Source organism: Felis catus, chromosome A2 (genome assembly GCF_018350175.1).
Source record: "Felis catus isolate Fca126 chromosome A2, F.catus_Fca126_mat1.0, whole genome shotgun sequence".
Lineage (NCBI taxonomy): Eukaryota > Metazoa > Chordata > Mammalia > Carnivora > Felidae > Felis > Felis catus.
This window is the reverse complement of record NC_058369.1, coordinates 15602909-15620086: the sequence shown is the minus strand read 5'-3', so window position 1 is coordinate 15620086 and position 17178 is coordinate 15602909. Positions and strand designations below refer to the sequence as shown.

The 17178-nt window shown below is 58.7% G+C and overlaps 1 protein-coding gene and 1 long non-coding RNA gene across 2 annotated transcripts in view; both read left to right on the top strand.

Moving 5' to 3' along the window:
* SLC6A20 (solute carrier family 6 member 20) overlaps nucleotides 1-17178 on the top strand; it is a 36935-nt gene that overhangs the window by 17874 nt on the left and 1883 nt on the right. Inside the window, exons 4-10 of the mRNA XM_023248037.2 lie at nucleotides 3407-3634; nucleotides 6755-6865; nucleotides 7644-7885; nucleotides 9232-9394; nucleotides 12482-12686; nucleotides 14153-14312; nucleotides 16702-16867. Coding sequence (XP_023103805.2) covers nucleotides 3407-3634; nucleotides 6755-6865; nucleotides 7644-7885; nucleotides 9232-9394; nucleotides 12482-12686; nucleotides 14153-14312; nucleotides 16702-16867 — 1275 coding nt within the window. The remainder of the gene's footprint in view (nucleotides 1-3406; nucleotides 3635-6754; nucleotides 6866-7643; nucleotides 7886-9231; nucleotides 9395-12481; nucleotides 12687-14152; nucleotides 14313-16701; nucleotides 16868-17178) is intronic.
* LOC109495147 lies at nucleotides 3673-4979 on the top strand. The gene is made up of 2 exons (XR_002150394.3): nucleotides 3673-3894; nucleotides 4616-4979. It is a non-coding gene; the product is annotated as an uncharacterized LOC109495147 (long non-coding RNA).

Sequence of the window (17178 nt, the reverse complement as noted above, 5' to 3'; positions counted from 1 at the left end):
CCTGCAGACCAAAGTTCTTCTAGAACGACCGTCGGCACCCCTGTAACACAGCAGGGGCTACTCCCAAAGATGAACACTTTCAACCTGTATTTCTGTTTTACGGCCATAGCTGACGCTCGTGGCAGAACATGGGATGGGGCCGAACATCGTAGAGAAGCGAGAACCCTAACTCCTCCCTGAGAGGTGCTCTTTGTGTCCAAGCCGAGAGGAGTCTTCCCCTCTGCCGCCCGTGCTCACGGCTCTTCCTCGGCACCTGCCTTTCACTCTCGGGGACCCCCTCCCCGCTCCCCCGGCTTGCCTTCCAGCAGCCTCCTCCCTCTCGGACAGAAGCTCCCCGGGCAGACGCCACGCCCTTTGCCACTGAACCCGGCCTTTGCAGGACAGACACTGTCCCCAGGGTCCAAAAGCAAGGCAGGGCCGACCAGCGACTGTGGATTAACCCCAACTTGTGGGGCCACGCTCTGGAGCACTTGGGCACAGCCGGGAGCCTTTGGCGCCCCGAGGAATGCCCGGGTGAATGACTTCAGTGGTCAGAACGTGGCATCTACACTCGGAAGATGCTACATCCACGCCCCACTCTGGCCACCCGGTCAACCCTACCCGGGTCGCCCCATGGGGAAATGCCTCGTGTGCATCCCTGACAGGAAGGGCTCTCTGCTCTGAGCTTAATTGCAGCCCCCATCTTCTCCCTGACTCCATGAAGACTGGCCACAGCCCTGCCTCTCCTCTACCTTCTGGGTGGAAACAGCAGCTCCTCTGACTCTCCCCCCTGGTGGCCACTCCTCCTCCTCTGTGCAGAGCTATCATGTACAGTTGGGCGGGTGGTGCACTGCACAATGGAACTCCAACTGAAGAGTTGCCATATGCATCGCCAGCATTATGCCTCTGTATACTTATAGAAACAGTTTTCCAAAGGTAGAAGCAACATGTCGTGTTCTAACAAAATCAGGAATATTTGACCATCTTCCCAAGGTGAAAATAAGGTTGTCTCAAGAAATGAGACACGTTTTCCTAAGTCTCAGAAGTGCAAGGCCCAGCAACTCCTGAAAGTCACTCGACTATCCATTCGGTCTGTCCTTCCCAGGCCCCGGGGACTTCTCCTTTAGTTCCCCCACTCTGGAGCCCTCCTCCGTGGTCACGTAATGATAGTACCCGAAGCAGCGGTCGCTCCCTCAAAGCCAGCTCAGGGCCCTGCACAGTCGCAAGCCCTTTAGAGGTAATCACCCAGGAACCGTCACCACAGCCCTGCGATGTGGGGTGCCCCGCATCAGCGGAGGGGAACTGAGTAGCTGTGAGACTGGACGCCAGCAGCCTGGCCGCAGGGGCTGAAGCCTGTCCATCCCCCTACCAGGCCTCCCAGCCTCCTGCCTAGGACCTTGCCCACAAGGAGCACCGGGGGCTGTTAGAAAAACAGATACAAAATGCGAGCCTGACCCACTGATTCCGAGGAGGGGAGGCTGGCTGCTGGGAAATGGTCAGTTTCGTAAGTCCTTGCACTCGCTTAAATTCCTCCCCCCTGGGGGAGCTTTCAAACCTCCGAGGCCCGGGCCCCACCCAGACCGATGCAGTCAGAGTCACTGGGGGTGCAGCCTGGGCACCGTATTTTTTTTTAAAGCCTCCCTTCTCCCCGGGATTCAGTCACGTAGCCGAGGCTGGGAACCAGGCCAGCCCAGGCTGGCTCAGCAACGGTCCAGTGGACGGACCAGTGGCCCAAGGGGCTGTGGGCTGGGTAGCTCCACCAGACTCCAAGCCCACGAGGGACCCTCCCACCTGCCTGGGGCATGGCGCTGGTTTGCCGCCGAGCATCCCAGTTGGCTCTACGTGGCCATTCTCTCCATGAGTCTCTGTTGCCCAGCGGTATGGCCAAAGGTCTTTACACATCAGCTGGTTTCCAGGAGCGTGACCATGAGGGCTACGAGGCCCCAGGAAGCCCGGGATGGGAAGGGGCACTGCGTCACGTCACTGCATTCTGTCACAGGCCAGCCCAGATTCACAGGGAGGGGCCGTAAATGCCGCCTTTCCATGGAAGGAACTGCTGGGGACCATCTTCAGAACTATTCTGGTCAAAGCTAGAAACGGACTCGAATTTCAACAGGCCGGGGGTCCACCCCCGACCCCTGCACAGGTCCCGAGCATTTTCCAGGTGGACAAAGCTGGGCTCCAGCTGCTCATCGGTAGAGTGGCCCTGGCCCATGAGGTGACGTCTGTTTCCCCTGAAACACACAGATGGAACCCAGTGGGCCAGGACTTGCTTCTGTCAGTGGAGAACTTTTGTCTAATGACATCTGAGCTTACGGGACCCAGAAACAAGCAATAGTGATTGATGTGGGGCTTGGCAGAGCAGAAGTGGGACTCCTAACCCCTGCCCCCTGCCCCCAGAGCCAGAATTAAATCCACCGCCCCCCCTTCCTCAGCTCCCACTTCTATCCTGTTCATTGTGCACACATCTCTAGGCTCTTTTGTTCCCAAGTGACAGACAACCCAGTTCAAACTAGCTGAAGCAGAAGAGGCTCTTACTGACTCTATCTACAAAATCCAGGAGGGGAACTGCTTCAGGTATAGCTTGACTCAGGCTCCACTGAAGTCAGCAGTGCTGGATTCTCTCTGTCTTAGGCACACAAGGTGGCTGCAGGGAGGCTGAACCTCACCCCTGCCTGACTTCTAAACCCAGCGTCTGTCCTGGGAGAAGCCAGTCCCCACCGCCTGTTAGTGAGGGAAGGACCCGAGTCTCATTCAAGCCAGGACTTGCTAGGAATGTGTGAAAATAAGCCAAGTCCACCCAAATGAGAACAGACCGAAGCAATTTATCCAGAGCTTGCGATCGTTGCCTTCGGCAGAGACCCCAGGGCAGGGAGAGGAATGGGGAAGGTGTGTCAGTGGGAAAAAAGGCACGGCTTCCGGTGTGCCCGGACTGGGGTAGGGGGGGCTGTCTGTGCGGTGAGGGGAGCTGATTGGGCTTTCTCCGCTTGGTCTGGGGTCGGGGAGCACGTGAGTTAGGGACACTGGCTGTCACTGCCCAGGTCCTGCCCACCCCACTCCAGGCCACTCCCTGCAAGATGCTGTGGCTGGAGTCCGTGGGCTCATTGCTGCAGAGGTTGTGGGTTCTATTCTCGTAGACGGTCTGGCCGTCGTCTGTCTGGTCCAGTGTCTCGGACCCACGACAGAGCCAGGTGATCCTCAACAAACTCCCGTGGGGTTGGAAGGTGCGCAAAGCCCTCTCCCCGCCTCTCTCCTCCCCCTAAGCCCGTCTGTGCCCCTGACCGGCCCTCCTGGTCCCTGTCTGCCTTCGGATGCTCCTGTCCTTTGGGGACCAGGCACCCTTCCCGTCAGGCCCACTCCCGTCCTTCCCCGCTCTGCCCTTCGGCCCCAGCCCTCACCTGGCCGTGTGCTTGTTCTGATCCCCAAGGATCCCCTGCCGTGGTCCGTGTGCCCGCTGAACAGCAACCGCACAGGCTACGACGAGGAGTGCGAGAAGGCGTCCTCGACGCAGTACTTCTGGTACCGGAAGACCCTCAACATCTCGCCGTCCATCCAGGACAGCGGGGGCGTGCAGTGGGAGCAGGGGCTCTGCCTCCTCCTGGCCTGGCTCGTGGTGTACCTCTGCATCCTGCGGGGCACCGAGTCCACCGGCAAGGTGGGTCCGCACAGCGCCCCCCGCCCGGGACCTGGGCCGTGCTCGTGAGGGCGCAGAAGCTGTGCTGGGGGGGGAGGGGGAGGGCAGCGGCGACGTCACCGGCACGAATCCCCTGCGAGGCAACCGTGAACGTGGCCGGAGGTGCTTGAAGTTGCGGTCTCGAAGTGGGGGCGTTCCCGGTCCCTACACGGATGAGCATGTCTGTGCCAGGCAGCTGTCCCCAAAGCCACACCACCCGAGCGGCACCGAGCACCTGGACAGTGAGTCTTCCCTTCTTTAAAAGCCTTAAGTGACTGCGCACGTCCCCCAGACACCCTGGCCCGCTGGCTCTCAAACTGCACGGCACATCCGGGTCACGTGGAGAGCTTCTAGAACTCTGATATCTCAGGTCCTCCCCCAAGAGGCCCTGGAGTGATCAGGGCAGGGAGGGACTTGAGCCTCGGGATGTTAACAGCTTCCCCCGGGAGGGTTCTAATCTGCAGCTGAGTCTGAGAACCTTTGCTCTGAGCTGCTGGTCAGGCTTGATTTCCAAACCTTCTCTCCTTGGTGCACCCCCAGCTTTATACTCCTTCCGGGGGCGCGGGAGGGGGCTGAGATGCTCTTGAACTCTAATCTGCCCCAGGTGGAAAGTTTTTCCTGCAGTGTTTCCAGCACCTGCCATCTTTCTCAAGCTGTGGCAGGCGCCCTGGACCCCCGGTGACACCCGCCTCATACCCGTTCACTCCTAGCCGGTCCCCTGCGGGCTGGGCGTGCGCCTTGCCTCAGTCTTGCAAAAGCCCTTCCGAGTGGATTTCATTCTCCCACTCACCCGAGGTGCGGAGGGGCAAAGGAGCCTGCCCCGGGGCACCAACCAGTGAGGGCAGAACTGGGACACACCCAGCTTTGTCCCTAAGACTCCCCACCCTCTTGTCCGGTGAATCGCCTCCTGTTTGCTCTCTCCGTACCTTTGGTGACTTGATCCATCCCAACTTTTCCCTTCAGAAGTTCCTAAGAGGCCACCTGCCCTCACCGTCTTGACCGCCTGCGTCGCCTCCTCCAGCCCCACCGTGTTTCTCTTGAGGCAGCAGGACCAGAATGACCCATAGCATCTTAGGCACCCTGCGACGAGCCCAGTACTGTGCCTGGCGTCTTCTGTTGGTCTCCAAGACTCCGTGACGGCCAGCATCGTAGCCCCAACAGCGCCCCGTCCCACGGCCAAGCTAAAAGACTAGTGAGCCTTCTCTGGAAGAACTTAGAGCCCGCAGCTACTCACTCTGTCCCATCTCGAAGCTTGGCTAGTATTTCCTGGCCTCTTCTCTTGGAATCTCCTTTTTTTCCCCTCCAATGAATTGTTGCAGACTGGTCAGAAATGGTTTCTCCCGGTGGTGTAGGCTGGGCCACATGCCCAGCTTCCCTGATGAGGGAGGAGGGAGCCCGGAGAGCCCCTCCCCCCCCCCCCCAGGACACTTGTTTACCTGAGGGGAAGGAGGGAAGTTCCAGGGACCTGCCTTCCGTGTCCTCAAAGTGTCCCCTGGCTGTGGACATCGGTCACCCCTCCTCTCTTGCCCTTGATGTCCTTCAGCACGCTGGCCGATGCCCTCGCTCTCATCTGTCTCCGCCCCATACCCGTCATCCCAGCTGGGTGGATGACTTCTCAAGTCACGATGACCTCAGGGATCAGTGATAAAAGACACGCCCCACCTCTGCTTGCCGTCCCCTGGGGTGAGGGGGCACACACTGTTCCTCTGGTGGCCTCGGGAGTGGCCGGGAAGGTGGTGCCAATGCCTCAGCGGGAGGGGAGGGCCCAGTGCGCTCCGGGCCCATCTGGACATGGGCCCCCAGGCACATTTCTCACCGGAGGACCCACCCCTTAAGCAAACACCGCCTTCGCAAGATTCTTTTCGCGAAGTACTTCTGGGCTTCAAGTAAAGGGGCTCTGGGGGGCATACGCAGTCGATAGGGAGGAAAAGCGCCAGTTCCCGGACGGGCATCCGGGCACCGGCAGATCCGTGTTCGAAGCCGTGTAAGAGTCAGCAGGACCAGAGCGTGAGGCGGTCGCCCAAACCACCACGAACACCACCGGACTCGTGATACGTGTCGTGTCCGCAGGAACACGATTTGGTCGACCAGAAATGCCATTCACGTCCAGCGTTCAACCCCGCGACAGCGAAGCCGCTCATAAAATATCAGCTCATCGAGTTTGTGTCATATTCCTGATGGGGACACGCTCCCCACGCCCACGTCATCACGTTTCCCTTACAAGCTCCGCTCAGGGCCAAGTTTCTCTCGGGGCTCCGTTCTGGAGAGACGTGCCTTGCTCCCAGCCCCCGGGTTTTTTGGGGGTTTCTCTTGGTTTTGTTTTTTCTTTTAAAGACCATGTAAAGCAGGGCGCCTCAGTCGGTTAAGCGTCTGACTTAGGTCGGCTTAGGTCATGATCTCCCCGTTCGTGAGTTCGAGCCCCGGGGAGAGCTCTGTGCTGACTGTGGAGCCTGCTTGGGACTCTCTCTCTGTCTCTCTGTCTCTCTCTCTGCCCCTCCCCTCGCTCTCTCTCAAAATAAAGAAATAAACTTAAAAAAAATAACATTGTTTTAATGTTAATGTGCTAGGTATATTTTCGTGGGCTGCCTCAAATCCTTTCTTTCCTGTTTTAACTTTTTATGTTTATTTGGAGAGAGAGAGAGAATGAGTGGGGGAGGAGCAGAGAGAGAGGGAGACACAGAATCCGAAGCAGGCTCCAGGCTCCGAGCTGTCAGCCCAGAGCCCGACGGGGGGCCCGAACTCACGAACAGTGAGACCATGACCTGAGCTGAAGTCGGACGCTTAACTGACCGAACCACCCAGGCGCCCCGGCCTCAAATCCTTTCTGGAATAAGGTCCAGTTGAAGGGAGAGTGGCAGGCAGAGGTCTCCTGTTTCTCCTGAAGCAGATTGCCCGGCGGTTACGGAGGTGGGCAAATGCATCCCACCTCCCCACTTTCTCCGCCGGCCCAAACTCAAACCCAGCCCCCCTGCACTGATGCCTTGCCAGCTGGACGTGTGATAGTGTGGTGCTTCGTGAGGCCTTCAGGTCTGTCGCAGGGACAAGAGGGGCACTGTCGGCACCGTGTCTCCAGGACGTGACTCTGCCCTCTGGTGCCCGCAGGTGGTGTATTTTACCGCGCTGCTGCCCTACTGTGTGCTCATCATCTACCTGGTCAGGGGCCTCACGCTCCACGGAGCCACCAACGGCCTGGCGTACATGTTCACGCCCAAGGTACGGGCTGGGGGGAAGGGGACCTTCGATCTTCCAGGATGGGTGGAAAGGGGGAAGACCCAGGGAGGTGGGTGGGGGCGGTGTGGATTACCTACGGGCACTGGGTCACCTCCTCAGCCAGGCCGACCCCAAGCCCTGTTCATTCTGGGACACTGAGTCTTTGGTCCGCCCACCCTCCTCCTCCTCAGCGCCCCCGCCCCCACCCCGAGTGACTGCTACCCCAGCCCCGCATCTGGCCTCCCGGCCCCCACTTGCACCCCACACCCTCCTGGCAGTCTACGGATTTAGCACCCAGCCACCTCTCTCCCTCCCGCACACCTGCCCGCACCCCTTCCCTTACAGAGGTGAATCCACACCCCGCAGGGTTTTCTGTGATCCCTCCCTAGCCCCCCCCCCCGCTCCCCGACGCCCCACAGCCAACGCTCATCAGTCACCAGAGGGTGGGGGGGGCACTATCGCCTTTGGGACAAGTTCATTTGGCAAATCTGGCGCCTGGAAACAAGATGGCTGTGGTGGCCCCCCCCCCGCCCCCGCAAATGCCCCCCACATTCCAAATGACCCCCCACCGTCATCCCAGACCTAGAGCTCCAGCCCCAGCCCACACCGCCTCCATCTCGTGGGGGCGCGGGCCCGCACGGTGCCTGGTCATGGATCAGGGGCTCCTTTTACATATCACTCCCCCTCCCCGGGCCTCCCGCCCTCTGCCGGTCGGTGGGTTCCGGGGCGGGGGAGCGCCACCCGGCCGGGTCCCCCAGCCCCGTCCCTGCCGGCTTTGCAGTTGGAGCAGCTGGCCAACCCCAAGGCCTGGATCAACGCGGCCACCCAGATCTTCTTCTCCCTCGGCCTGGGCTTCGGCAGCCTGATCGCCTTTGCCAGCTACAACCAGCCCTCCACCGATTGCCAGAAGCACGCCATCATCGTGTCCCTCATCAACAGCTCGACCTCCATCTTTGCCAGCGTCGTGACCTTCTCCATCTACGGTTTCAAGGCCACCTTCAACTACGAGAGCTGCTTGAACAAGTAAGCCGCCCCGTGAGCCCCGGGGCCTCGGGTTGGGGGTGCGTCCCGCTGTCCCCCAAGCTCTGAGAGCCGCCTGGGAAGAGGTGGCACGGGGAAGTCAAGGGGCGTGGGACAGAGGACACCGGCTTTGCGGCTCTCCACCGGGGCCCAACCCCGGGCACCCCGCCTGAGGGCTGAGGGCAGCTTCGTACGTCCAAAGCTCTTAGCACAGGGAGGCCCTGAACAGCCAAACCTCGGTGTCTTCTGCCCCGTCTCCCTGACCTTGGAAGTAACCCAGAGCCCTCTGGGTGAGCCAGGGCCATTACAGAATCTCCTGTCTGCCCCCCCCCCCCGCCCGCCCGCCTTATCCAACGTATAATAAACATCATCCAGACTAGGCTGTCCCATACGGCAGTCACTAGCCCCAAGGGGCCACCGACGACAGATTTAAATGTGGACTGGTTTAATTAATGTTAGTTACATCCAATAGTTCATTGCACTTTTGTCGAAACCGGTTTCCACTGAAATGTGAATGAATTTAAGTCGGTCTCTCCGTCACACCGACCGCCTTCAAGGCTTCAGCCGCCACGTGGGACGGCACAGACGCGGAACGGTCCCATCGTTGCAAAATTTCTGTCGGACCATGCGGGCCCAGAGGTTTAAGCGGCCTAGCTGTGTGGGTTGGTTTCTCATCTCTGGCCCTCTTTCAGGCTCCCTCAAAGCCATTCAAGGTCACCCCGGGCTTTAAAAGGTCACCAACCGGGGTGTCTGGGTGACATGGTCAGGGGTCCGACTCTTGATTTCGGCTCGCGGTTTGTGGATGGAGCCCAGCGTCAGGCTCTATGCTGACAGCGCGAGCCTGCTTGGGATTCTCTGTCTCTCTCTCTCTCTCCCTCTCTGCCCCTCCCCTGCTTGCTTGCTCTCTTCTTCTCAAAACTAAATAAACTTTTTAGGGGCGCCTGGGTGGCGCAGTCGGTTAAGCGTCCGACTTCAGCCAGGTCACGATCTCGCGGTCCGGGAGTTCGAGCCCCGCGTCGGGCTCTGGGCTGATGGCTCGGAGCCTGGAGCCTGTTTCCGATTCTGTGTCTCCCTCTCTTTCTGCCCCCCCCCCCCCCCGTTCATGCTCTGTCTCTCTCTGTCCCAAAAATAAATAAACGTTGAAAAAAAATTTTTTAAATAAACTTTTTAAAAACATCAAAAAAATTTTAAAAAAGAAAAAAAAGGTCACCCATCAACAGATTCCCTTTGTTGGAGAGACCTTGCCCAATCCGAGGGGAGGGAACCCCAGCACCCCGGCTTCCGAGAGAGGGGTTGGCGACCGCGGCCTTTCTACTCAGTGAAGGTCAACCCGGCATTCCGCTCTGCAGGGTGATTCTGCTGCTGACCAACTCCTTTGACCTTGAAGATGGCTTTCTGACAGCCAGCAACCTGGAGCAGGTGAAGGGCTACCTAGCCTCGGCCTTCCCCGGCAAATACAGCGAGGTGCTCCCACAAATTAGGAACTGCAGCTTGGAATCAGAGCTGGCCACGGTAAGGCAGGATCTCGGCCCGATTCTCTCCTCCAAGAGAAGCCAAGGAAGATTCTCCGGTCAGCCTTTGGTGTCAGACCTGTGCGTTGCCTCCCAGATGCCGCCTGTTCGATTCGGCAGCCACTGCCCCCGGGGGGGCGGGGTGGGGGCGAGGACCTACTGGTTCTGACCCAGCGAGAGGCCTTTGTTACTAACTTTCCTCCCCCCCCCCAAGTCCATCCACGGGGGCCCTGTTTGAGGATCCCGGGCCTAGAGTGGTTTCTATCGCCTTCACGCCGGGATCATGTGCATTCTTCTCTTAAGACGTGGCTCACGATGTCTGGTTCCTCAACCAAAGATGTAGCTAAAGAGCTTAAACAGCTCGTCATGAGGCCCCCAGAGCTACTTTTCCACGGCTCAGGAGCTTCAAAGGCCAATCCCCACCGCACCTGCATTTGGTGGCATCACGTTCGCTTATCAGGTCATTTCACGGGTGGGGCCACGCTTCGTCTTTCCCGGGTCCCTGCTCACACCGGCCTGTGGCCTGACCCCCTCCTGGGCGGGTGTCACAGCCCCAGCCCTCAAGCCACAGCCCTCAAGGCCTTGATCGGTTCCGTGGGCTTCGGTTCCTGTTCCGTGAACTCGTTTCAAATTTCCTTTTTGTTTTGGACACTTGGGGGTTTTCCTGACTTACTTTTAAGCTTGGCTCAGCGTCCAAGAATTACGTGGTTATTCCTTTATTCAACCTGGGGCTTTTTCTCCCCCGATTGTGTTTGTTCTTGTTCGTCTCTCCCCCTCGTTCCACTTTATTCTCTACTGTTTGGAAAGGGACACAGTGTATTTCTCCTTCCGAATTTTTCCTGTGCGTATTTAACTTAACAAAATCTGAAATTCAACAATATCGTGACTTCCCACCCAAACAGAAAGAACAAGGATTTTTAGAACGCTTTCACCTTGTCCACCTAATTTTATTTGTTTATAAATAAAATACACTTTTTTAAATGCGTGTTTGAGAGACAGAGAGCAAGCAGGGGAGGGGCAGAGGGAGAGAGGGAGAGAGAGAATTCCAAGCAGCCCCTTAAAATGCCTTCCTTTAGGGGCACCTGGGTGGCTCAGTCGTTAAGCATCTGACTTTGGCTCAGGTCCTGATCTCGCCATTCGTGGGTTCGAGCCCCATGTTGGGCTCTGTGCTGACAGTTCAGAGCCTGGAGCCTGCTTGGGATTTGGCGTCTCCCTCCCTCTCTGCCCCTCCCCGCTCATGCTCACTCTCTCTGTCTCGCTGTCAAAATACATAAATAAACTTTTTTTTTTTGCTTTTAATTTTAATCTCAGTCTAATTAACATACAGTGTCATATTAGTTCCAGGTGTACAGCTCTTTTCCCTTGACACATTGGAGATCTTTGCCTTGTGGTTCTGGCTTCCGCCATTGCTCTTCGAAAGTCCTTCTTCAAAGGACCCGGCTTCCCTCCAATTTCCCTGTCATCTTCTCTGGGACTCTGGCGTCCGCAATCCAAGCGTGGATGCATTTTTATTTATCCAGCGTGGGTGGGCTTGGGTGACCTTGGGCTTCCTGGATCCACGGACCCGTGTATCTTACCAGTTCTGGAACATTCATACCTATGTCCTCGTAATCATCGCCTTGACTTCCGCCTGTCTTCCCCGTTCCGAATTCCAGCTGGACCTTCTCATCCCACCCTGCAAGGCCACTCTTTGATGGTTTCCCACCTTCTTATCTTTTTTTTTTTTTCCTTCATTATGGATTCCTCCCTGGGATATATTTCCAAGTCCACTAATTTTCAGGTGCAAGCAGTCCTGAGCTGTCAGTGGTCTTTTCATCCAGTATGTTTTTAGACGCTATTTACTCTCAAATTTGCTTTTCATTCCAATGGTTTCTTGTCATACATTTATCTTGGTCATTTTATCTTGTTTCTTAAAAATGTCATGCATAGGGGTGCCCGGGTGGGTCAGTCAGTTGAGCGCCCAACTCTTGATTTCGGCTCAGGTCACGATCTCAAGATTTGTGGGACGGGGCCCTAGGGCGGGCCCCGCACGAACAGCGTGGAGCCTGCTGGGGATTCTCTCTCACTCCCTGCTCTTTCTCTGTCTCTCGCCGAGAAAAACACGTCATACATAGCTGATCCACTGGTGGCCTTGGACAGGAGAGTGGAAGGCAGTCTGTCCTCAAGGGAGGAATGTTTGATCACTGTTGCGAATGTGTTGGCTCATAGTAATGATAAAAAGCCAACCTGAGTAATTTCGTTACTGTTTGTAAATTCCCTACGAGCGATCACCCCCTCTCGTCTGCACCCAGCGCTGGCGAATCCCACTGTGCTCACTGGTTTGCCATGGAGCTGACCTATGTTCTGAATCTGCTGCCCCAGCGTCTGCCATTCTTGGGGAAGAGTGTTCTAGACCTTAGTCCCGCTGACTCTTTGCTTATGGTGGCTTGTCTTCTCGTGGGTTTACAAATCCGTCTGCAAGCTCGCCGCTTGATCATCTCTGGTGGTCCTGCGGGTCTAAATCGGGGGAGCTGTCCCCCAGAGAGGGTTTGCTTCTGCTGCCGGTAGCCAGGGGGCACCCCCAGCTCATGCATGACCTCTTTCGACCCCTTCTGAGGTTTGTCTTTAAGCAGGGAGCTCTAGGTTCTGTCTCCGCGGTTCAGTATCCCCACCACGGTGTTGTCGCGGCGGGGATCTGGCCACGGGACAACTGCCCTCCGGGTTGCCTGCTGGCCAGGCCAGCTCCCCACCTTACGGGCTCCTCTTGCTCTGGCTCCCCCCTCCCACCTCAGCTCCGAGCCACCGAGGCCTCGGAGCACCTAGTCAGTCATGATACCGGGAGCAGAAATGATCTTTGTTGTATTTCATCCCGAACAGACGTGCGGGAACCCAGTGCTCCTCGCGCTTTGCAAATACGGACTCCCGACGACTCACGTTTCTATCCAGCCCAGCTAAGCCCGAGGGGCTGGTCTGCAGACGGAAAACCCAGCCTCGGCATGTGGCTTCTCGTGACCAGTCCCCAGGGCCCCCCAGGATGCTTAGCACTGGGCGGGCTCAAGGAGCCGTAAGTCCGCTGGGGTGTCTAACTGGTGTCTTCTCACACGGGCAGGCGGTCCAGGGCACTGGCCTGTCCTTCATCGTCTACACCGAGGCCATTAAGAACATGGCGGCATCCCAGCTGTGGTCGGTCCTCTATTTCTTCATGTTGTTGATGCTGGGCATCGGGAGCATGCTGGGGAACACGGCGGCCATCCTCACGCCCCTGACCGACAGCAAGGTCATCTCCAGCCACCTGCCCAAGGAGGCCATCTCCGGTGAGTGGGCCAATCCGAGGAGGACATGGGGGTCGGGGAGGGCGGGGCGTGGGGCGCGAGCAGACGGACAAGCTGCCGCGGGGCCATGTGCTGGTGGGGGTGGCGACCTCCTAGCGGTCCTGCCGTGGCTCTCGCCGCCTCTCGGGCAGTGGGGACCTGGCACGTGTGCGTCTCACCCACGCATCTGGTTCTCCCTCACCAGGCAGCGCAGTGGCCGCCCCAGTGCCGGGAAAGGCCGGACTCACCGACCTGGCGCTGTTCCCACTGCCGTGTTAACAAACGTGTACATTTCTTAAACACAAACTCAATCATTTTCACACGTTCCCGCTCAAGTAACCACCGCCTAGGTCGAGACACAGAGCATTTCCAGCCCCCGCCCCTGCCCCGAGAGCCCCTGCCCACCCCTTCCCGTCAGTACGTGGCCGCCCCCCCTCCCCCCTACCGCCTAGGCCCCCACCCTACCCCCGATGGCGCCATCCCACCGCATCCGGGACATCCCCTCTCCCAGCCCAAATCCAATCCAGCTCCCACCCCATCGCCTTAAAGCCCTGACCGCCTGGGCGGAGCTGCCCACCCTTCGTCGGAACCTTCTAGCACTTAGCATCTCCCCTTGCACCTGGTCTCTGTAGCAGCATCCTGTGTGCCGTTAGCTCCCGGCCAGCACGTAGCCCCTTGGCCTTGTGTGTCCCCTCAAGATGGCACTGGGGCTTGGTGAGTGACGGCACTTGGTATGATGGCGGGACGGGCAGGTGGGAGGTGGGAACTTGCGAGTCAGATACTCTGTGGAGTGCCCGAGGGAGTCAGCCAAAGGAGACCGGGACAAAGTCCCGGGTTCTGGAGGCAGAAGGGCCAGTGTCTGAGCCCAGACTCCGTCGCTGACCTGCCGTGGGATGTTGGGAAATTTACTCCGTATCTCTGAGCCCTTGGCTTCCCCATCTGTCAAGGGGGCTCCTGAGGCTTTTGGATCCAATGCCTGACAGGTGCCTGGGGTGCACGTAGTGGGAGCTGGGTAAACATTCCCATCTGCCCCTCCTCTCCCTCCTCCCTCTTCCCGCCACACGGGAGTCCTCGGGATGCCCTGCAGGGCAAACCCTCTGCCCCGACTCACCTCCCGGGAGCTCAGGGGCTGAGTTGGGATAAACAGAATCACCAGACCCACAGGCTGGGTGCCCCCCCCCCCCCCCCCCCGCAGATAGCCGTGCCCACAACTTTCTTTCCCCCTCGAGTTTGAGGGCCCCCCTGCAGGACAGCGCCGAGAATTAACATCAGTGACATCTGACACACATTCCCCGGGACACCTTTGCTGTCCCCCACCCCTCCCGGAACACACACGCCCGTGGCAGACACGCAGAGAGGCCGGTCCCCGGCAGAGTCCCCTCGGGGTCGGCGGCTCTGCGGCCACCCAGGAAACTGGATGGGGGGGCGGGGCGTGGCAGGCAGGTGAGCGTGCGGTCTCGTGGCCCCAGGTCTGGTGTGCCTCGTCAACTGCGTCATCGGCTTGGTGTTCACCATGGAGGCCGGCAACTACTGGTTCGACATATTCAACGACTACGCTGCCACGCTGCCCCTGCTGCTCATAGTCCTGGTGGAGATCGTCGCCGTGTGTTACGTGTTCGGGCTGAGGCGGTGAGGAGGCCCCGCCCCCAACGCCTGCAGGGGGTGGGGATGCCCCGAAGGCCACGCCCCACCGGGAAAGCAGCCCCTTCCCACGTGCACTTGGCCTTCCCCTTTCCACTTGGCATGGCTTTTCCCTCTGCCCTCATCTCTCAGCTCATCCTCGGCCTCGCTCCCGCCCACACCTCCTCTCCCCATTTCCCGTGGTTTTACTTTTTATTATAGGACGTTCGCCTGCTGATCGTGCCGGGCCCCAGCGGCTTAGGGGGGCAGGGATCCCTTACCTCCAGGCACCACATACTCTGACCCTCGGTGAACATCAGTATTTTTCGGGCACGCTGACCAAAGTCCAGTTGATAACTTAAAACCAAAAAAAACGTGGCCGATTCAGGATGTCAGGCTCTCGATCCCGGAGCACGGCCGGGCACTGGAATGTTGTAGATCCCCCCCCTGGGTGACGGGCTGTGCCACCGGGCTGAGGCCACTGGTTTAGAGAGACTTGCTCCTCCGCGTGGGCCCAGGGGGGAGCCTCATCGTACATGCGGGACCTCGGGCCCTCCCAGGCCCGGTGAGTCAGATCCTACACGTTCACACGGGAGGGGTCCACATGAGCATTTGGGAAGCACTGCTCAGATATGAGCCGATCAGACAGGTGAGCCAAGTTGTGCCCCCCCACCCTCAGTCTTTTCCCACCCTCCACGTTGGTTTGGAGGGGGGTGGGGGTAGGGAGCAGCACCAGCCATGACATTCTAGAAACCAGACCCCTTTGAGCCACGTTTCCCACTGTGTCCCCAGAAGCACTGGGGTCCCGTGCCATGCTGAAGGATGTCCATGATCAAATAACTTGCAAGACATAAGTTAAACAGAGTCAGAATTTCTTTCCTCTAGGACTTCCTGGAGCCATGAAGACGATTGGGAATCTCAAAGACGGGGTATAAATGGTAGCCTTGCCAAAACCGTTTTGGTCAAGGAAGCCTTTTTTCAGCCTACCTCCCATTTGCTACCTACTGGGGACATTCGAGCTAGAGTGACCCACTCTACTTTCCCAGGACCGAGGGCTTTCCCAGGGTGCGGGCTGTCCAGTGCTAACACTGGGGAAGTCCTGGGAACACTGGGACAAGTTGGTCCCCCGGGAAATGCCAGTCTAGAGGGAGAAACAGATGGGTCACCTAAGAGGGTAGGTGTTTCCCAGGAACGGAGAAGGCGGAGGAAAGAGGAACAGAACCCAGGGCCCACTGGAGGTGCTGGAGAAAGGGCACAAGTCCATGCAAAGGGGTGGTGCTAAGTGGTGAGGCTGGAGGGAGGGAGAACCAAAAAGGCGTCTCCCATAGAGTGTGGAAGTGGCAGGATCCGGGAGTGACCGGGGAGGGAGACAGCGCCATCTAGTGAACATCTAGCAACAGCGCCATGTCAGGTGGGAGCTCAGGACAAGCCCCAGGCCCCAGTGCGGCAGGTGGCTGTGGTTGCAGCTGGTGACCGTCTCACCCCACCCCACCCCCGCCCCTCTTCAGGGCCACTTCTGCTTTGGGTGCGGTTTCAAGGCCCTGCACGGGAGACAGCAGGCCAAGCCGGGTCTGGGCCTGGGTCTGCCGCTACCCGGGTGCCCTGGGGCAAGTGACCTCACGGCCAGGGCCTCGGTGCCTGCTGCCGTTAAATGGGGGTGACGATGGCTGGGTCAGTATTTCCCAAAGTGAAGACACTTTCCATACTTGAGTCTGTGTTAGGAAACGTGATTAGCTCTTTAAAAGGGGGGGGGGGAGACGTAGTGTGCAGACTACGAAATCCCAGAGCAGCCACCTTTGGGGGGCACTGCTCTGGCTTCTCTCTACGCCCGCTCCGGCGGGTCTTGGCCAGAGTGCCACATTCCCAGGTTTGGCTCTCCCTCTGTCCCAGAACCTGCTGTGGCTCCAGAGTACAAAAGAGATTCCTCTCTTGGGAGCGTTTTCCTGGGCAGTAGAGTCGCTGATACCAGGATGGGAGGGGTGGGGGCAGAGCTGCCCCTCGGGGTCCCCGAGCGTGGAGGTCTGGCTTGATAAGTGACCCTCCAGGCTGTTGGCTTCTGCTATCTCCGGGAACTGCCCTCTGGTCCACACCGGCAGCCTTCATCTGGAGGTGGCCCCGGGAAGATTATCTCCTGACGTGCACCTGACTCTGGGGGGACTGCTCTGCTCCCCTGCTCTGTGGTGGCCTCGGCTCCTCCCCCTGCCCCACCCCACACCCCCTCTGCCCAGGAGGGGTCAGACACCCCGGAGGGGTCGTGCCCAAGGCTCAGTGGCGCTCAGAACAGAATCTTCCTAAACAAACAGGGATGTGGACGCTGGAGCCCCGTCCCCCCCCCCCCCCCCCGCCCCCGGCCCCGACGGCGTGCGTAATCCAGACTTTCTCCCCGTTTCCCAAATAGATTTGAAAGTGACCTCAAGGCCATGACTGGCCGCACCCTGAACTGGTACTGGAAGGCCATGTGGGCCGGCGTGAGCCCACTCCTCATCATCAGCCTCTTTGTTTTCTACCTGAGTGACTACATCCTCACGGGGACGCTGCAATACCAAGCCTGGGACGCTTCCCAGGTACCCCCTGTCTCGGGGCCCCCGGGCTCACTCTCCAGAAGCGGCTTTAAGTTTCCTGAAACCAAAGATCCGCTTCCGCGGTGTGGGCAGGTTATTTGTCGCGGCATGGAAACACCACCCGGGTATTTAAAAACAGCCCAGGAGAGCAGACCTGGGCTTTGAGTTTTGCGACGTGCGCTCCTTAAAGAGTAAGATTCCTTCTAGAACTTCCCAGGGGGCCTTTCCCGGGGGTTGGGAGAAAGCCCCCTGCAGAGGCGCTGGTTCCTGCCCCCGGGGCTGCGCCCTCCACCCTCCTCCTCAGCCTCAGGCCC